We start from the raw sequence: 19,591 nt of genomic DNA on the forward strand, positions 1-19,591 counted from the left end.
AATGAATCCCTCTTGTTCTCCACACACTTTGGTTTCCTGTAAAACTAGAAGCATCCCCAGAGCATCATTGAGCCACTGCCATGCTTCCTTGTAGGCAGGTTGTCTTTTTAGCATAAGTTTCATTCTTCCTTCTTCAGACATAACTCTGATCCATAGGCCAGAAAAATTCCAATTTTCTCTTATTGCTCCCCAGAAATGAATCCCAAAGCTTCTGTTACTTATTGGTATGGTTTCGAATACATTGGAACTTACTTGTCTTCTCTCTTTAGTCCTTCCAAGCCTTAACACATGCGTCTTCCTTTTTTTTAATCATCTTTTATTCTATAGCACCCTCCAAATTATTTTGGGTAATTATTTACAAAAAAAATATGTGGTTATGCACTTTTATGACACTTGAACATGTATATTTAATTGGGATTTCTTTGTATGCCATTGTATTCTTTATTTTATGGAGATGTATACATTTTTGTATGCTCAAATTTGTATTACATAGCTTAAAATTAACAAAAAGAAAAGCAGTTTATTTTCTCTTACTTTCATTTTATTTTTTACAGATTTACATTAGAGTTGTCACTATTTGCACAAATAAAACAGAAAGCAGAGGTACATAAACATTTACCTATTATTAAATTAACCTGGTGCATAGTTTCCATGTACATTACATCATGGTGAAACACCTAGTCAGTAAGATGTATATTGCTTTACTACTAACATCTGCATTTAATTCATGGTTTTAATACATTGATATTTTAAAGATTCCGTTAAGGAACCAATGTAAAAACATACTAATACATTAATTGAGCCATACCAACATTACCATTGTTTAATCTAAAATAATGCTTTATAGTACACATTAAAAAATATGGGCTATGTTCTTGGCACCTCCCAATTTGTACCATAATCTGCCAAAGCCTGTAACATTTGGATCCAGGAAAGCTGATCCCTCAGCTGCTTTAGCTGTGCTGATATATGACTATTATGCAAACAGAGGCATTAGTTTACAAAAATATGTTAATCCCATCCAATTACATTCATAGAAAAATTCTTTGAGAGATGACTATGAATGTAAAATGATCTGCGTTAATTTTGTCAATCTGAATCAGTTTAATGTAGTTATACAGTAGATACCTAAATAACTATAGCCTGAAGAAGTCTAAAGCAAATTATAAGATCTAATGGAATTGGTGGTTTAACTTCATTTCCATCCAGACGTAAATAACGAAGACGAGGTCCATGTGGAAAGTGTGGGTCATGTTCTTCCATGACTACATTAGGACAAATTGTGGTTCCACTTATGTCTGAAAAATAAAAGACAATTTAATTAATACATTTCCTTCCTAAATATCAGAAATTAAGGTATGTGCTGTTTTCTGTTTTAGACAGTACATATTTGAGAATATTCTGAAAAATATAACCCTATAGTGTTTTACCATGATTTCTGGAATGTACATATACAATTAGAAATACCAGAGCAGGAGATGTCTTTTAGTACATATTTAGGCAAAAGTGCAATGTCTTCATTGGTATATTAAGTATAATATAATGTACAAAATATTAATAAAAACATGGCATAGAAATACATTTTGAACAATTCTCTTTATAATTATGACAATACAGCTATGTCAATATTCAGTCATTCTAATTATACAATAAATATGTCAACTCCTAGCAATATTAACTCCTTTAGAATGTAGCCAGTTTTCAGTTTTATGTTTTCATATTTCTTATTTTTCAAAGAGCTTTTTTTAATTTTTTCATTGACATAGACGTATTGGGGCTTGCTTTTGCAGAACAAGAAGTAATTTTGAAATGCACCATTCGTTTTGCTATAAAAATGTTAAAGGGTCACTGTTAATAGTAGTCAGGCCGCTCTTAAAAGGACTTTCACTAACAGGCTTAGAATTAGCCACTTTATTTACCAGGTCCCAGGGATTGCCTTGATGTTTATTATTCAACCTCTATACAGAGATCTGGACTTCCATAGAAATGTTTTGAATTTTTTTTATTGTTTTTCAGTAAATTATTATGATATTTGTATCGGTGCCCGCCGTTCTTGTTTCTACTTCTGTCACCGCGCAGTGCTGAACTTTTGTTGCAGGCGACATGGGGGCATCAATTCACTGGGACTTGTAGGACTATCCAGGCTGGGAGCTCATCAGTAGAGATGGGAGAACCCAAACAGTAAAGTTCAGGGTCAGTACTGAATACTTAGTGTTCGAGCACTGATCCCGAACACGGACTTCCTCAGGAAGTCCGTGTTATTGTTTGGGTTCGGCACCCCAATCATTGGATGTTTCCTGCACAGTCATGTGTGTGACAGTTCAAGAAACACTGGTGGCTCTGATCAGCGGTAAGATCGTTTCCTCCTGTCAGAGGATAGCGTGAGCCTGCAGCTTTGACTGTGACCGGCGGTAAAAAGCTTACCTCTGGTCACAGGGTGTCGGCTGATGAGAGTACTAATTTCATCAGCCTACACCTGTTGTCGCTGATAACAGCAAGAGCAGGCACTGCTAATGGGAGTAGTCATTATCCGGCGCCTGTGCTCCAAGTAAAGGGAAAAAAAAGTTAAAATTAATAAATATTGAAATAAAAATAAAAAACACAGTTAAACACAGAAAGTTCTCCTGCAGCGGTGGTGCCGTAAGTGAGGTCACCAGGGTTCATCAGCTGTGTAGCCGGCTGTCATGTAGAGCAGTCACGTAATTGAATGCTGATGTCACTGCTCTATAAGTAATCCAGATTGTCGTGGGACAGTATGGATTATCATCATGGCGGATAGGTGAGTATTATGGTGGTTTATTATTTTTTCTCTTTTACAGGTGATAAGGGCATTTTTATTTCCTGCTTTTTTACAGGTGACATTGGCTTGAGAGGATTAGATGTTAGGTGACTATAACTGTTTTTTATAATTTTAAATAAATGTGTAAAACCGTGTGGACTTTTTTTCAGTGTCTTTATTTACAAACTTTTACTATGGGGCCAGTAATGTGGCCGTCTTATAGATGCCTCTCCACTACTTACCCCTGGGCTTCATGTCAGCTGCCAATACAAGACTGAAAAGAACCCCAACCCTAATACCCTACTTGCCACCGCACCTAGGCAAGTGGGAAGAGCAGAGGCTAAGTGCCAGATTTGGCACATCTTATTGATGCGCCATTTCTGGGGGCACTGAGGGCTGATGTTATTAGCTTCAGAGTGGGCTAGTATCCATGGCCCCTTCTTTGGCTATTAATATCAGCCACAGACAGAATTGCTAATTATTATTAGCCAGTATATAGCTAGTAATATCAACCTCCAGTGGACGGCTTTCCTTCTGCTGGTTATGAATAATCTGCAGAAGCCCACATTGTTTTTTTAATTTAATTCTTAATTTTACACTTAATATACACTGCAGGTGCTAACTACAACTTTCTCATGCAGCGGCGGTGAAATAAGTGAGATCCCCGGGGCTCACCAGCTGATGAACTCTGGTGAACTTTCTCACGGCAGCTTAGCATATACACACTGCCTGTGTCAGTGTGTAGCCATCTGTCATGTAGAGCAATCATATTAGCTGATGTGACTGCTCTGCAAGTGATCCGGATCGTCGTGGGATAGTATGGATTATGGCGGATATGTGAGTATTATGGTGGTTTATTATTCTTTCTCTTTTACATGTGACAAGAGTATCGGGGATTAGGCATTAAAGTGAGTATTATGGTGTTTTTATTTTTTATTTTTTACAGGGGACAAGGGCTTCGGGGATTAGTTGTTAAGGTGAGCATAAGGCTAAGTGCCCACGATGCAGAAATGCTCCGGATTTTTCCTGAGCGTTTCTGCATCTCCATGGCAGAAAAAACGCATGGGGATTTTACATGCGTCTTTTCAGCCAGGGACAAGCGTTTGTCATGCATTTTGCAAATGCGATTTCGCATGCGGGTTGTCAAGCGCTTTTCCTAGCGATTTTAGCATCACTTGGAAAAGTGCTTGACAACTTGGTCACACTATATAAATCCATGCAACCGGCATGGATTTATCTAGTATGACCAAGTTAATAGTTAAAAAAATAATAAAATGGTAAAAAATAAAATAAAACATTATACTCACCTTCTGATGGCCCCCGGTCTCCTTCTCTAGTCTCCCCGGTGGCTTGCGGTGGTGTAAAAGGACCTTCCATGATGTCATTTAGTCAGCGGTCGTGTGACCTGTCACATGACTAAATTACATCATGGAAGGTCCTTTTACACCATCGCAAGTCACAGGGGAGCCTGGAGGCACCATAGAGGAGACCGGGGGACATCGGAAGGTGAGTATAATGTTTTTTTATTTCAAATTCTTTTTTCTTACAGGTACTATGGTACCCGGGTCTGAATGAGAGTCTCTTCTTCTCCAGACCCGGGTACCATCCGCACAGTGAAGCGCTTAATATCCGCATGTGCACATGTAGTCATGCAGATATTAAGTGATTCAATGCAAGTCAATGGCGGCAAAAATGCCGCGATTCCGCAAAATGAATGGCAGTGCTGCAAATTTTTCCGCAATGATAATCTGCAGCAGAGATTTCTGCAGCATGTGAACAGCACATGCGGATTATCATTGGGGAACATTGCAGACCTTCTACCAAGCATTTTTTAAACATTTTCACAGCGAAATTGCAGCTGCTAAAATGCTTAAAAAACGCATAGTGGGCACGCAGCCTAACTGTGTTTTTTGTTTTTATTTCAATATTTATTTGCTTATTTTAATTTTTTTTTTCTTTACTTGGAACACAGGCGCTGGCTGATGACTACTCCCATCAGCGGCGCCTGCTCTCGCTGTTATTGCTGAAAAGATGGTAACAAATAGAATCTTTCCGGACTACTAAGGTCTCTCATGATACCATGCCTGATGAAGAGACCTGAGTAGTCTTGAAAGTTTATAATTTGTTACCATCTTCTCTGCCATTAAAAAGACTGAGGACTCTCAAATTTTAATAGTTTTCTATCTACTGGCTAACATGGTACAAATATATATTTTACTTGCTATAATCATTAACTCGACATGAACCACTCTCTGGAATATAGAAAAGATAAACATCACAACCTTTAGTGTAAGGGTTTAGATCAACTTGAATAGAAGCTTTCAAAGCCTGAAAAAATAATTACTGCTCTCAAGAATGAACATGTCTTGTGTTTAACTATGCTATGGATTATTAAAGAGCATTGCCAACACTTGAGATACTGTACATGGCGCATATGGAAATACACAGCTGAGAACATGTCTACTACTTCTTTGAATTAGAAACCAGACCTGGACCAAGATCTTCTAAATTCTTGTGCTTAGTGAGTGTTTATGCTGTCAGACTATATAATAGATTGAACTTGCAAGTTTTAATTTCAAGTGACATAAGAACCAAGGTATGTAATACTTTGAAGGTTAAAGCCACCTACTGTGTCTTGAAAAAGCTATTCATCTTCCACATGCTAGCTGTGTCACCTACATGGCATTTTGCAAACTACAATCAGGACTTCTTATGGCTTGCTTTTAAAAATGGCTTTCTTCTTGCGAGTCTTTCATAAAGGCCAGATATGTGGAATATACGACTAATAGTTGTCCTGTGGACAGATTCTCCCACCTGAGCTTTGGAACTCTGCAGCTCCACCAGAATGACCATGGTCCTCTTGGCTGCTTCACTAATTAGTGCTCTCTTTGCTTGGGATGTCTGTTTAGGTGGACAGCCATGACTTGGTAGATTTGCAGTTGTTCCATATTCTGTCCATTTTTTTATGATGTGTTGAACAGTGCTCCATGGGATGTTCAGAGCATGGGCTAGTTTTCTATAACCTAACCTGCTTTACTCTTCTCCACAACTTTGTCCCTGACTGTTAGAACCTTCCTGTTAGTTTTTGCTATCTTGTGTTTTGCGGTCACGTGACCATCTGCCTATATGTTCCAGCTCCGCCCTTCTGGCCTTGCTGGACTTCAGTGTTGTTTGACGGTCTCTCTAGCCAGGTGCTTCGGTGCCCATCTCTGTCAGTTCGCTTGGTCCTCTTGGACCTCTAGTACTTTTTGTCAGTTTGTCTTTTGTGCTCTGCAAAAACTTCTGTTTAGGAGGTGTCCCATTTTTTGTCCCAGTCCTTAGTTCATTTAAGGACCCCTCCCTTAATCCTATAGGTCTTCGTTCAGACTAGCCGAGGACTAAGGTGGGTCTGTTCACAAGGAACAGGCAGCCCGCTACATCGTAGGGATTCAGCTTAGTCTTACTGTAGGGACAGCTTTCCCCTATCTTTCCTTAGTACATTTTGCAGATTATAACAGTAAGTCCAGCCCAAAAAAACAAAAAGGAAAGAAATTCGGGGATCAGTATGGTTTCCGTCCAGGAGTTGGCTCAACGCCTGCAGGGATTGTCTCTGGAGGTGGCCGAGCTTCAGCAACACGTGAGTAGCTGTCCTGGAGCGCATTTTGTCGAACCCAAGGTAGGACTGCCTGATTTTTTTTATAGTAAACAGCAAGCTTTTTTATCTTTTAAAAATGCTTGTTTGTTACATTTTTGTTTGAGACCAAGATCCTCTGGGAATGAATCACAGCGCGTTGGTTTTATTATGTCACTTTTGCGCAAAGAACCACAGGGGTGGGCCTTTTCTCTCTAACCTAATGATCCGTGTTTAAGTTCTGTTGAAGAATTTTTTTCTGCTATGGAACTATTATATGACGATCCTGATTGAATCTCATCTGCTGAATCAGAACTTCGACGTTTGAATCAGGGGTCAGATGATGTTGAAAATTATTGCACACACTTCAGGAGATGGGCCTCAGAAGTTAAATGGAATGATTCTGCGCTGAGATGTTTATTTCTTGCTGGTCTGAGTGAAGGGGTTAAGAATTTGCTAATTGCATTCCCTGCACCTGAGACTCTGCAGGAAGCTATGCAGTTAGCTGTTCGAGGGGACTGAGGTCCAGGGTTAATGATGTAAAAACTCCTGTAACTTCAGGTCCTAGTTCCCAGAAAATCTGCTCTGACAGCGGAGAACCAATGAAGGTTGGGGCGATGTCACTCCGCTCTCAGGAAAGAGATCGGAGATTCGCCAAGGGTTTGTGTCTTTATTGCGGTAAAGCTGACCATTTGATTAAGTTTTGTGAGCGTCATTTAAGTAAAGAAAAAAAAAAGGTCAGTTATGCCCGTATAGCTTGTTTACACTCTGCAGAAGTGTTTCTTTCTGGGAGTACTACTCTGCAGGGAGATTTGATTGAATTTCAGGTATTTGTGGATTGTGGTTCAACACTTAATGTGATTGATAAAGGGTTTTTGGAAAACCTTAAATTAAAATCCAAACCTTTTTCATCACCTATTTCTGTGGTTGCAATTGATAACACTCCTTTGAAAGGTATTACTCACAAGACTGCTGCATTTCCTCTCACTATCAATGAAGGTCACCAAGAAATTTTGGACTTGGTTGTTTTGGATAATTTGACCTCTCCAGTTGTTCTAGGATTGCCTTGGTTAAGACTGCACAATCCTTTATTGGACTGGTCTACTAATGTGATTAAGTCTTGGAGTCTGAAGTGCTATGATAAATGTTGCAATGGTCGCATTGCGGCTGTGGAAAAAGGGGAATTACCGGTACCTATTCAAGATTTTTGGAGGGTTTTTTCAGAGGAGGAGCCGCAAGTTTTACCTCCTCATAGGGATTATGATTGCTCCATTGAGTTTGTTCTGGGCGCTACTCTTCCCAAAAGTCGCTTGTTTAATCTGACTATCCCTGAAAGAAAGGCCTTGGAGGAGTACATACATACTAGCCTGGCTGCTGGTCACATTAGACCTTCTAAGTCACCTGTGGCAGTTGGATTCTTCTTTGTTAAAAAAAAGGACGGCAGTTTACGTCCCTGTCTGGATTTTCGTGAAATTAATAAGATTATCGTACGCAATTCCTACCCATTGCCGTTAATTCCTGACTTGTTTAACCAGTTAGTGGGAGCCAAGTGGTTCTCCAAAATTGATCTCCGGGGGGCATACAATTTGTTACGTGTGAAGGAGGGTGATGAATGGAAAACTGCTTTTAACACTCCAGTAGGTCATTTTGAGAATATGGTGATGCCTTTTTGGTCTTACCAATGCACCTGCATTTTTTCAGAACCTTATTAATGACATCCTGAGACCTTTGATTGGTAAGAATGTGGTTGTGTATTTGGATGACATTTTGATTTATTCAACAGATCTGGAGTCCCATTGGCAGAGTGTACGTGAAGTTTTGCAGTTATTAAGTGATAGTTCCCTCTTTGCTAAGCTGGAGAAATGTGAGTTCGCTGTGCAGAAAATTCGTTTTTTGGGCTACATTGTCTCCAGCAAGGGCTTTGAGATGGACCCAGTGAAGGTTCAGGCTGTGCAGGAATGGCCTAGGTCTATTGGTTTGAAATCTATACAGCGATTTTTGGGTTTTGCCAATTATTACAGGAAATTCATTAAGAATTTTTCTGTAATTGTTAAACCTCTAACCGATCTCACCAGGAAAGGTGCGAATACAGCCCAGTGGACTACTGAGGCCATTGAAGCGTTTGAGTATCTTAAAGAGAGGTTCAGTTCTGCCCCTATCCTTATGCAGCCTGATGAGACCAAGCCTTTTTTGGTCGAGGTCGATGCTTCATCACTGGGAGTTGGAGTAGTTTTGTCTCAGGAGAACAAGGGTGGAGTACATCCTTCTGCCTTCTTTTCTAAAAAAATTTCGGAAACCGAACTGAATTATGATGTTGGAAATCGGGAGTGGCTGGCTATTAAACTTGCGTTTGAACATTGGCGTCATTTTTTGGAAGGCGCTAGATTTCCTATTCAGGTTTTCACAGATCATAAGAATTTGATCTATCTCGATGCTGCCAAGCACTTGAATGCCCGTAAAGCTAGGTGGGCACTTTTTCTTTCTCGGTTTCATTTTTCTGTTACCTATATCCCTGGTACTAAGAATGTTAAAGGCGATGCTTTATCTCGCAGCTTCTCTCCTACGGTCGGTGCCGAGGAGGAGGAGAGCATTTTGCAGAAAGGAGTTGTGGTGGCGGCTTTGGACTCCGTTTTGGAGAATGGGATTCTGAATGCTCAAGATGATGCTCCATCTAACACTCCCCATGGGAGGTTGTTCGTGCCTAGAGCCTTTAGGAGAGATTTGTTTGTGGAGTGTCATGAGTCTTGGTTGGCAGGTCATCTAGGAGTTTCGGAGACTAAGAGACTTATCAGTCGCAGTTTTTGGTGGCCTGGATGGCAAAAGGAAGTCATCAAGTGGGTGCGTCAGTGTACTGTGTGTGCTAGGTCAAAGGCTTCACATACTCCTGCTGCGGTGTTGCTTTGCCCTCTGGAGGTTCCTAGTGCGCCTTGGACGCATCTCACTATGGATTTTATTACTGATCTTCCTGTGTCCGAGAGTTTTACTGTCATCTTGGTGGTCGTGGACCATTTTAGTAAGATGTGTCATTTGGTTCCATTCATTAAGTTGCCCTGCGCCAAGACACTCGCTAAGGCGTTTGTTAAGGAGATTGTGAAGCTCCTTCGCGTTCCCACGGATATTGTTTCTGATAGAGGACCTCAGTTTGTGGCTCGCTTTTGGCCTGCTTTTTGTGACAGGTTGGGAGTCCATTTGTCATTTTCGTCTGGTTATCATCCGGATTCGAATGGACAGACTGAAAGAAAGAACCAGGATGTTGAACAGTTTTTGCGTTGTTTTGTGGCAGGCAATCAAGAGGTGTGGTCTGAGTTTCTGCCTCTCGCAGAATTTGCTCTTAACAATCATACATCCTCCTCTGCTGGGTGTTCTCCTTTTTTTTGTTGTACTGGGAGACATCCGTTTTTTGGTTCGTTCTCCAAATTGGGGTCGGCGGTGACGGAGGAGAAGTATTTTTTCGGTGATTTGGAGAGAGTTTGGACTAATGTACATTGTAACCTGCAAGAGGCTAACAAGAAGTCCAAGAAGTATTTTGACAGGAAATGTAAAGAGGTTTTGTTTACTGTGGGTGACATGGTTTAGTTGTCCTCAAAGAACCTGCGGTTGAGGATTCCTTCTAAAAAACTGGGTCCTAAGTTTGGGGGTCCATTTAAAGTGCTTCAGGTTGTTAACCGGTCTGCTGTTAGGTTGGATGTCCCTACTTCCTGTAACAATAATCCTGTGTTTCATGTTTCCTTGTTGAAAAAGGCTTACGTATCTGATAGGGACGCCACTGTCACAGTTCCTCCTGTGGTGGAAGACGGCGATTTTGAAATTTCGCGTATTTTGAATTCTAGATGGCATAGAGGGAGATTACAGTATCTTGTCTCCTGGAAGGGTTTCGGTCCCGAAGACAACTCCTGGCTAAGGACGGATGATGTCTCTGCTCCTAGGCTTGTTAAAGCTTTCCACAGGAGGTTTTCGGATATTCCTGGGCCTGGAGGATCCAGAGGATCCTCATAAAAGAGGGGGTACTGTTAAAACCTTCCTGTTAGTTTTTGCTATCTGTCTATATGTCTGTTTAGGTGGACAGCCTTGTCTTGGTAGATTTGCAGTTGTTCCATATTCTGTCCATTTTTTGATGATGTGTTGAACAGTGCTCCATGGGATGTTCAGGGCATGGGCTAGTTTTCTATAACCTAACCTGCTTTACTCTTCTCCACAACTTTGTCCCTGACTGTTAGAACTTTCCTGTCAGTTTTTGCAATCTTGTGTTTTGCGGTCACGTGGCCATCTGCCTATATTTTCCAGCTCCGCCCTTCTGGCCTTGCTTGACTTCAGTGTTGTTTGACTGCCTCTCTAGCCAGGTGCTTCGGTGCCCATCTCTGTCAGTTCGCTTGGTCCTCTTGGACCTCTAGTACTTTTTGTCAGTTTGTCTTTTGTGCTCTGCAACAACTTCTGTTTAGGCGGTGTCCCATTTTTTGTCCCAGTCCTTAGTTCATTTAAGGACCCCTCCCTTAATCCTATAGGTCTTCGTTCAGACTAGCCGAGGACTAAGGCGGGTCTGTTCACAAGGAACAGGCAGCCAGCTACATCGCAGGGATTCAGCTTAGTCTTAATGCAGGGACAGCTTTCCCCTATCTTTCCTTAGTACATTTTGCAGATCATAACACTGACCAGTCTAGTGTGTTCCTTGGTTTTCATGATGCTGTTTGATTCCTAATGTTCCCAAACAAACCTGTGTGGCCGTCACAGAACAGCTGTAGTTATACTGAGAATAAATTACACACAGGTGGACTTAATTTAGTAATTATGTGACTTCTGTAAGCAATTGGTCCTCAGGACTCTATTTTGGTGTATTAGGCTAAAGGGGACTGAATACAAATGCACATCAAAATTTTCATATTTATATTTTTTAAATAATTAGATAAACATTTATCAGTTCCTTTACACTTCACAAATACTTGCTACTTTGTGTTGGTATATCATATAGAATCTAAATAAAATACATTTATCGGGGTTGTCCAGCCTCAAATTAAAAGTCTGCAGTCATTCTGCGTGACTGCATACTTTTGAATACACTGAGCACCCTTGCTCAATGCACTTTTACCGAGTGAGGCCATGCCGACTAGATGGGCTCTGCATGGAAGTAATCATATCGCATACTTCACCACCATTCTAAGGGCAGACAATGGCGAATCCTCGCAGCGCACAGTGCATGCGGTAGGAGGATTCACAAGTATGCAGTCACACAGGGTTACTGTAGACTTTTCATTTTAGACCGGACAACCCCTTTAATACATTATTTTTTATCAATTAACAATATGCAAAGTGGACGACTAAAAGAGAAATTAAAATAAAAATCAATATTTATTGTGACCACCCTTTGCCATCAAAAAGGATCAATTCTTGTAGACACACTTGCACCAAGTTTTGAAGGAACTTGGTAGTGATGTTGTGCCAAACATCTGGGAAAGTAAATCACACAACTTCTATAGTTGTAGGCTTGCACATATCCTTCTGTCTCTTCATGTAATCCCACACAGACTTGATGTTGTGATCAGGGCTCTGTGAGGGCCATATCATCACTTCCAGGACTGTGTGTTCTTGTCTATGCTGAAAATCATTCTTAATAACATTGACTGTGTGTTTGCAGAATAAATTTGTAGCCAATTACATGACTCCCTGATGGTACTGCATGATGGACAATATCTGCTTTTACATTTGAGCATTGAGGACACCATAAACCATGACCAAATCCCCAACTCCAATTGTTGAAATGATGCCCTAAGCTTGCAACAAACCTCCACTTTTCTTCACTGTTGACTTCAGGCAATCATTGTTTTACCAGTCTCCAGACCTTTGACAGATAAACTGTTTCTGTTACAGCCTAATGTTTCAAATTTAGACTCATCAGTCCAGAAGACCTGCTGCTATTTTTTATGCCTCAGTTCCTATGTTTTCACATATGATTGAGTTGGATGGCCTTGTTTCTATGTTAAAAATATGTCTTTTTGGATTAAATTATTTACTTATTATTAGGTCCATTTCTAGCTAGAGTTCTCTGAACAATAGATGAGTCTAGATGAGTCCCACTGGTTGTTGTCAGTTCTAAACTGGAGGCACTGCTGGACATCTGATTTCAAAGGGAAATAAGTGTGATGTGTCTTTCATCTATTGCACTAAGATTCATTGGCTGACTCTACAGTTCTCAAAGTTGCCCATTTCTTGGTGCGTCTTTAAAGAGCTTGAACAGTACATCTTGAAATCACAGTCTGCTTTGAAATTTTTGCCTGTAACAGACCTTGCTGATGCAGAATAACTATCTTGTGTCGTGTTGCTGTGTTTAATCTTCCCAAGGTACATAACGTGTGACACAAAATAGTTTTCCACAACCTCTTTCTATAACAAAGTTTCACTGTTATCGACCCTTTTTTAAGCCTCTTGCACAACTGCTTCTGTTTCAGTTAATGATTGTGTTTCAACTAAAATATGAAAATGATAATTATTATTACCTGTTTAGTATATCTGGTTAGTCATATTCCTGACTACAATCCTACAAAATACTTGTCCAATGGCAACTGCACATTAGAGAATTGATGCTGTTTTGAAAGCTGTTCACACCAAATATAGATTTGATTCAGATTTCTACACCATGACAAAGGGGAACCGAAATGCGTTGGTTTGCTTTTTGGTTTCCTCATTACTCCGTACTTCATGACGTCACACGCCTTCTCCAGACCCATGAGGTGTTTGAGTATTCAGTGACTGTTGTGTTTATTTGCCATTTGTCTAGGAGTTTACCACTGACCAGGACCAACACTTCTTTGCAAATTATTACTGACAGTTTATTAAAAACTACTCTCAAGTGGTTTCTCCTCAAACATCTATAATTTAGAAGAGTGCTAATTCTTGGAACTGGTCTGATTCTGGCATTCAAGCCTTGCAAGAACTAAAATCTTGCTTTTCCATTGTTCATGTCTTACACCATTCTAATACAAACAGGCCGTTTTTCATTGAAAGAGATGACTATGTTGGCATAGAAGCAGTACTTTCTCAAAATTCCGTTGTATCAAGAAATCTACTCAGGTGGTTCTCCAAACAAATTTCACCAACGGAACAGAATTATTCTATTGGTGACCAAGAGCTCTTAGTTATAAAATTAGCCACTGAGGTCTACTTGAAGAAGGTAAGATCCCTTTGACCATCTATACTGACCATAAAAATCTGTAATATCTTCAGACAGCCCATAGGCTGACTCCCTGCCAGAAAATATTTTCTTAGGCCCATTCTTCTTTTCTTTCTAGTCACCTAATAGTTAAACAATTGCTGAACACCTTTGGCATTTCTACTGATAACCCAATTGAAAACAAGATGTCAAAGAATTTGTAGCATTTTGCCTTTACCTTGTGCAGTTCAACCCTCATGTCAGACACCTCCTCCTTCACCTCTTCTTACAAAACAAAAGTCCTGGGCTCAGATTTCTATAGAATTTTGTTACAGATTTTCCTAAGCATAAGTCTTCATGACTATCTGAGTATTGGTGGACTAATTTTCCAAGATGTCTCGTTTTATCCTGTGGCAAAGACTCCCATCTGTTCCACTGTTAGCTCAAATATTTTTCAAATAATTTTACTGGTTCCACCGTCTCCCAGCTCACATAGTTTCTTACCATAGTGTGTGATTTGCTTCCAGGTTCAGGAGGGCACTCTGCAAGAATTTAAAAATCTTCTTGGACTTTTTAGCTTATCACCTCAAAATAATTCACAACCGACTAGAATCAATAAGTCCATGGAACAATATCGGCAAACATTCTCCAACTCCCATCCAGATAATTGGTTGGATTTGCTTTCTTGGATTTGAGTTCGTCCACAGCAGTTTAGTTTCCGAGTATTCTGGGAAATCTCTTTCCATCAAAAACAACGGTTTAAAGACTGATTACAAAAAGTTGTATCCTAAGTTCATCAGCCCACTCTAAATTGGCCAGGAACTTAATCTGGTCTCTTTCCATCTGAAGCTATCTGCAGTGTTTAAATTTCCTAATGCTGTTCATCTCTCCATCCTACATCCTCTGGTCCTCACCACATTCTGTCTTAGAGTAAAGACAGTTACTACTCCTGCCTCTGATCCATACACCTAGTGTGAAATCAACCAATTTCTCAACCATATGAAGGTTTGTGGGAATCTCTTCTACTTCATAGATTGAAAGAGATAAAGTCCCAAAGAGAGATGCTGGGTGCTCAAAAAGGTCATTAATGCTCCAATCATGTTAAATAGATTTCATACCAAGCATCCTCTTTTTTCTGTTACTGTTAGGCATTTGGCTTGACTCCAGGTCTCCAGTCCCTTCCACACTGATCACAGCATTTTACTGTGCTTGATGTCAGTTTTCATAAGTTGCTTGACATACCTTACTGATATCGTCATCCAATGCCTTTTAAGGTTGACTTATACACTCATGTGGTGTCTCAGTACTGAGTTAATATTATGTTCAGTCTACAAACTTCTGTGATTTCTGCAATTTACATCTACTGCTCCTCAGACCTGTTTAGCCTATTGTCTGCTGCAAGCATTGCGGACTGTTATTTAGGGACTGTTTTTCTTACGCTGATATCATCTCTGCAAACTGTACTGTAAAGGCCCCGTCACACTTAGCGACGCTGCAGTGATCCCGACAACGATATGACCTGTCAGGGATCGTTGCTGCGTCGCTATGTGGTCGCTGGTGAGCTGTCAAACAGGCACGCTCACCAACGATCAGGGGAGCAGCAACATCGTGGAAAGAATCTTTCCACCATGTCCTGCTCCTGGTTACCAGCCTGCTGAAGCAGGAGCAGGCTGGTAACCATGGTAAACATCGGGTTACTAGGGGCACACGCGCACCTAGTAACCGGCTGTTTATCATGGTTACAAGCCTGCTACGATGAGCGGGAGGTTACCGCTCACTTTAGCAGGCTCGTAACCATGATAAACAGCGGGTTACTAGGTGCGCGTGTGCCCCTAGTAACCCGATGTTTATCATGGTTACCAGCCTGATCGCTGCTCCCGCTGGTCACACACAGCGTTGTGTGCTGACCAGCGGGAGGGCAACGACCAAAAAAAGGTCCAGGACATTCTGCAGCGATCAGCGACCTCACAGCAGGGGCCTGATCGCTGCAAAGTGTCACACATAGCGACATCGCTGGTGAGGTCGCTGTTGCGTCACCAAAACCGTGACACAGCAGCGATCTCGCTAGTGATCTCGCTATGTGAGACGCGGCTTAACAGGTTGTCAACATTGCAACAAGTTAGTTCATGAAATTTCTTCCTTCCTACCGTAACATTCCACAATCAACTGAGACTGGTATTAATGAAAACTGGAAGCATTTAGGAACCACAGCAACTTAGCCACAAATTGCCTGATTACACAAAGTTACAGATCAGGCCCACTGAGTGCTGAGCTGCAAAGTTCTTAAAAGTTGCCATAAAAGTTACTCTGCTGACTCAATGACTGTAGACTTCAATCATCCTCCTCTGGCATGTAGACTTTCAATCATCCCCTGGGATTAATATCAGCAGTGAAACAGTTGGCTGAGCTTCATGGCATGGGTATTAATGGCTGGGCAACTGTATGGAAGCCTTAGATCGCCAAAAACAACAATGCTAAGCTTAGGATGGAGATGTGTAAAGCATGCCATCAATGGACTCTGCAGTTTACTAGGCCTCTACAACATTGTAAACTCATGAAGTGCTCAGGATGGCAAGCAGAGGATTGCTGGCACAGATGTGGACACTTCCCTGGTCCCACTGGAGGATTGAACTGGAGTGGCAGTGTTTGAAATGTTCAATTCCACTTACTTCCATAATCAGAAACAAAACAACTTATGTGAATATTCAGTTTATAGCGTGCGTATAAGGATATCATACTGCATCATGTACTCTAATGTATAACAACCATTTACATGAGCGGCAGTGATTGGGATGTGCAATCTTCTCCGTTTTGTTCATTGAAAGACTTTTGGAAATGTAACGCAATTATTAATTCTTCACAATTGCTTCTGTTCCTATCTTGCAATTCCACAGATTGTTTTTACCACCCAGCTTTTTTCCTGCTGTAAATGTATGGTTTAAATAATTTTATATTTTGATCGGTTCGACTTTTTTGGATATGATGTCAAATGTGTTAATTTTTTTAAATGTCTTTATTTTTTAATTCTTAGAGTGTGGATGATTGAAATTTTTATATTTTTTTCTTTCTTATATATTTTTTAAAACTTTTTTTAATTTTTCTTTATTCTTTTAGTTTTTTTAGAGGACTTGAACTTGAGATTGTTTGATCATTTATACTATATATTACAATACAATAGAGTTGTCATATGCAGCAAAATCTCAATTCTCCTATGAAGCCCGGTCTGTGGCTAAATTTCACAGGAGGAGTAACATAGTAGTTACTTCAGCAGTGTGCCATTGTGAATGCGGATTAGCAGTGAAAGGGAAGAAGAGGAAGGGGCTTTATATAGTTCAACAGTGTGGTCTGGGCAGCAGGGCCCACCAGGGAATTCACTGGCTCCTCACTGATTCAGTCTGAGACCACGCTTCAAGCATTATGAAGCTTATAATAAACATCCTCTATACTATGATTGTATATGCCTCCTCTTGATCTTTCCAATAATTTCTCCCAATCACAGAGTGGGAAAAGGGACAGAAAAAGGAAATAAAAAGTAATATAAGAAATTTTTATTACTATTTTAACCTCTATGTAAGATTATGTGATGTAAATTTTTAGGGCATGAACATTGGGTTCTTAGTACATTTCTTGATTAATCTGTATAAGCCCACTTGCCACTTCACAACAACCTCCTTTAGGTGGGTCCCTACTTTATTAAAAAATATGTAGCTGTTGCTGGTGACCTCTGACTTCACCAGACAGCACCTTCCGGAAGGACGAGGGGATGACCCAGCAGCCAAACAACACCTCTAAGACCTGCCAACAGCACTACATAAACTGAAGCTACTACAAAGCACTGATGATAACCAATACCAAGTGAACACATAAAAAACGTCATCTCTCTCTCTGCGCTTCAATCAACCTTTACAAACCGTAGGTTATGTTAGCATATAGCATTGTTGTGAAATTTTGGTTGTGGAATCTGAAAGTACTGTACAACGTAAATAAATAAGATTTTTTTTAAATCCTCATCCACTCAGATTGCTACAAAAGTATACAGCATATCAAATGCCAGCTACAAATTTTCAGATCAAAAGCAAGCCCTATCCGATTCAAAAATGCTGCAGATTTTCACATAAGATTTTATCCATGGCAATGCAAAGGATGGCAATAATAGCTATATCCACAATACAATCCACAACAAAATTCAAATGTAACAAATGTGGATTTCATTTTGGATTTTGATGTGATTTTGTATGCCAGTACCATGGTGTAAAATTACAGCATGCTAAAACCTACAATTCTTGAGATATTCGAAAAAAAGTGGTATACAAATCCAAATATTCATTTACAGTAAAATGCTGGACCAATCTGGCCCACATTTGCCACAAATGTAAATTCGACACTCCAGAAGGTTTTACACTGGGTTTCAGCTATATAGGACCTACTTTTCCCAACATATTTCCACAAAAATTGGATTACAAAAGCAAAGATTAGTTTAGAAGCAAACAAAAAGACCAATCTGCCCCAAACTGTGCCAAATTTCAGGAAAAATAATATGAATATTTTGTTTTTATTTTAAAGGCAGTTAAAGAGGACTTTTCAACAGTGTTAACATGTTAAACTGGCTGCAACATGAAATAGTGACTGCAGAGATGAATAAAGATAGTTTATATTTTTTCATTTATCATCTCTGCTGTGGAGATATTAGCTTGTAAAATGTAGATTCTACTTTATGATAAGCCTAGGAATTCATTACCAGACACTGTTCTCTGGGTGCATTTACTTTTTCCCCTGCATGACATTGATCAATAACAAAGCGGAAGCATCATGCAGGGGAAAAAATAAAACACATCCCCAAAGTTCAGAAGAACATACTTTCTACTGTGGGATATGTAATGAAAGACAGCCCTGTTCTCAGCCCTGTTCTCAGCCCTGATCTCTGTGGAGAAGAGCAGTGCCGAATTACAAACACTTCCAGTTTTCATCTTACAGCAGTAAATGTGGAGAGGGGGAACAGCTGATTTGAATTTCATTATAAATACCTCCAGCTTTCATCTCACAGCAGTCAGTGTGAGAGAGAAGTACAGCTGAGAAGAGTTTCATTGCAAACACTTATTGTAGCTGCAGCTCACTCCTCACAGAGCTGTCAGCTCTGCTGTACTGCCCTCTCCCCACACTGACTGCCATAAGATGAAAACTAGAGTTGTTTGTAATGAAACTCAACTTTGCTGTACCTTCTCTCCCCACACATACTGCCATGATAGATGGAGGTGTTTGTAATAACACTCAGCTTTGCTGTACCCCTCACCTTCATGTTGATTTCTGTTAGATGATATGCTGTAGATATTAGTTGATAAAGTCTTTGCAAAGACTTTGTTGTAAAGTGGGACAGAGAGGTTCTCTATTTTTGAAAATTAATTTTACTTCATACACATTAATAGCTTTAACATTTATTGAAATCAAAGAATTTGCCTGCAATTTGCAAACAAGTTCATAAGAATATAAAAAACATGTACTCCGCAAGTCCATTCATTATATATTTCGCTTTGCAACAATAGATTATTGTGGAAAAATAAATGTGCTCACCAATCACCATGTCTTTTCTCTGTAATTCAGAATTTTCTCACTAATTTCTGACAAATACTTTACATCGCTAGCCATTATTAAATGATTATGTACAATATTTTACATTTATATCCTGCATAAATCTTAAATTCCAGAAGAATCCTTAATGTGTGCCCCATAGACTTGCTTTAACTATGTTTTTGGCAGTTATAATTCATTTCAAGGTATTTAAATGTCTTGTGCTATCTATTGTAACTCTTCCTTTACAACATTCTTTCTTTTAACTGTCTCTGAACAGGTGGTGTTTTTCTCATAGAAAGTATGAATAAAAGCCTTGAGGGAATGCAAAATCAAAGAGAAAATCTACTTGTCAGACATGAAAAGATCAAGATAAAATGCCATTTTTTTCTAAATGTGACAGATGTTATTGCTGATGGACTACTGGAGATAACTTTTTCTTTCCCAGGGGTGTGATTGCAGGTGATTTTGTCAAAGACTTGTTGAAAGGTGTAAA

At 39.9% G+C, this 19,591-nt stretch overlaps 1 protein-coding gene across 2 annotated transcripts in view; it reads right to left on the reverse strand.

The window, feature by feature from the left end:
• Window positions 1–563: 563 nt before the first annotated feature.
• Window positions 564–19,591, reverse strand: part of KERA (keratocan) — a 28,599-nt gene continuing 9,571 nt past the window's right edge. For both annotated transcript variants that reach the window (XM_073650686.1, XM_073650685.1), the window contains exon 3: window positions 564–1,298. In XM_073650686.1, coding sequence (XP_073506787.1) covers window positions 1,129–1,298 — 170 coding nt within the window. In that variant the 3' untranslated portion in view covers window positions 564–1,128. The remainder of the gene's footprint in view (window positions 1,299–19,591) is intronic.

This window comes from Phyllobates terribilis, unplaced genomic scaffold, assembly GCF_046119375.1.
Source record: "Phyllobates terribilis strain yellow unplaced genomic scaffold, ASM4611937v1 Scaffold_11__3_contigs__length_659146591, whole genome shotgun sequence".
NCBI classification, from domain to species: Eukaryota; Metazoa; Chordata; class Amphibia; order Anura; family Dendrobatidae; genus Phyllobates; species Phyllobates terribilis.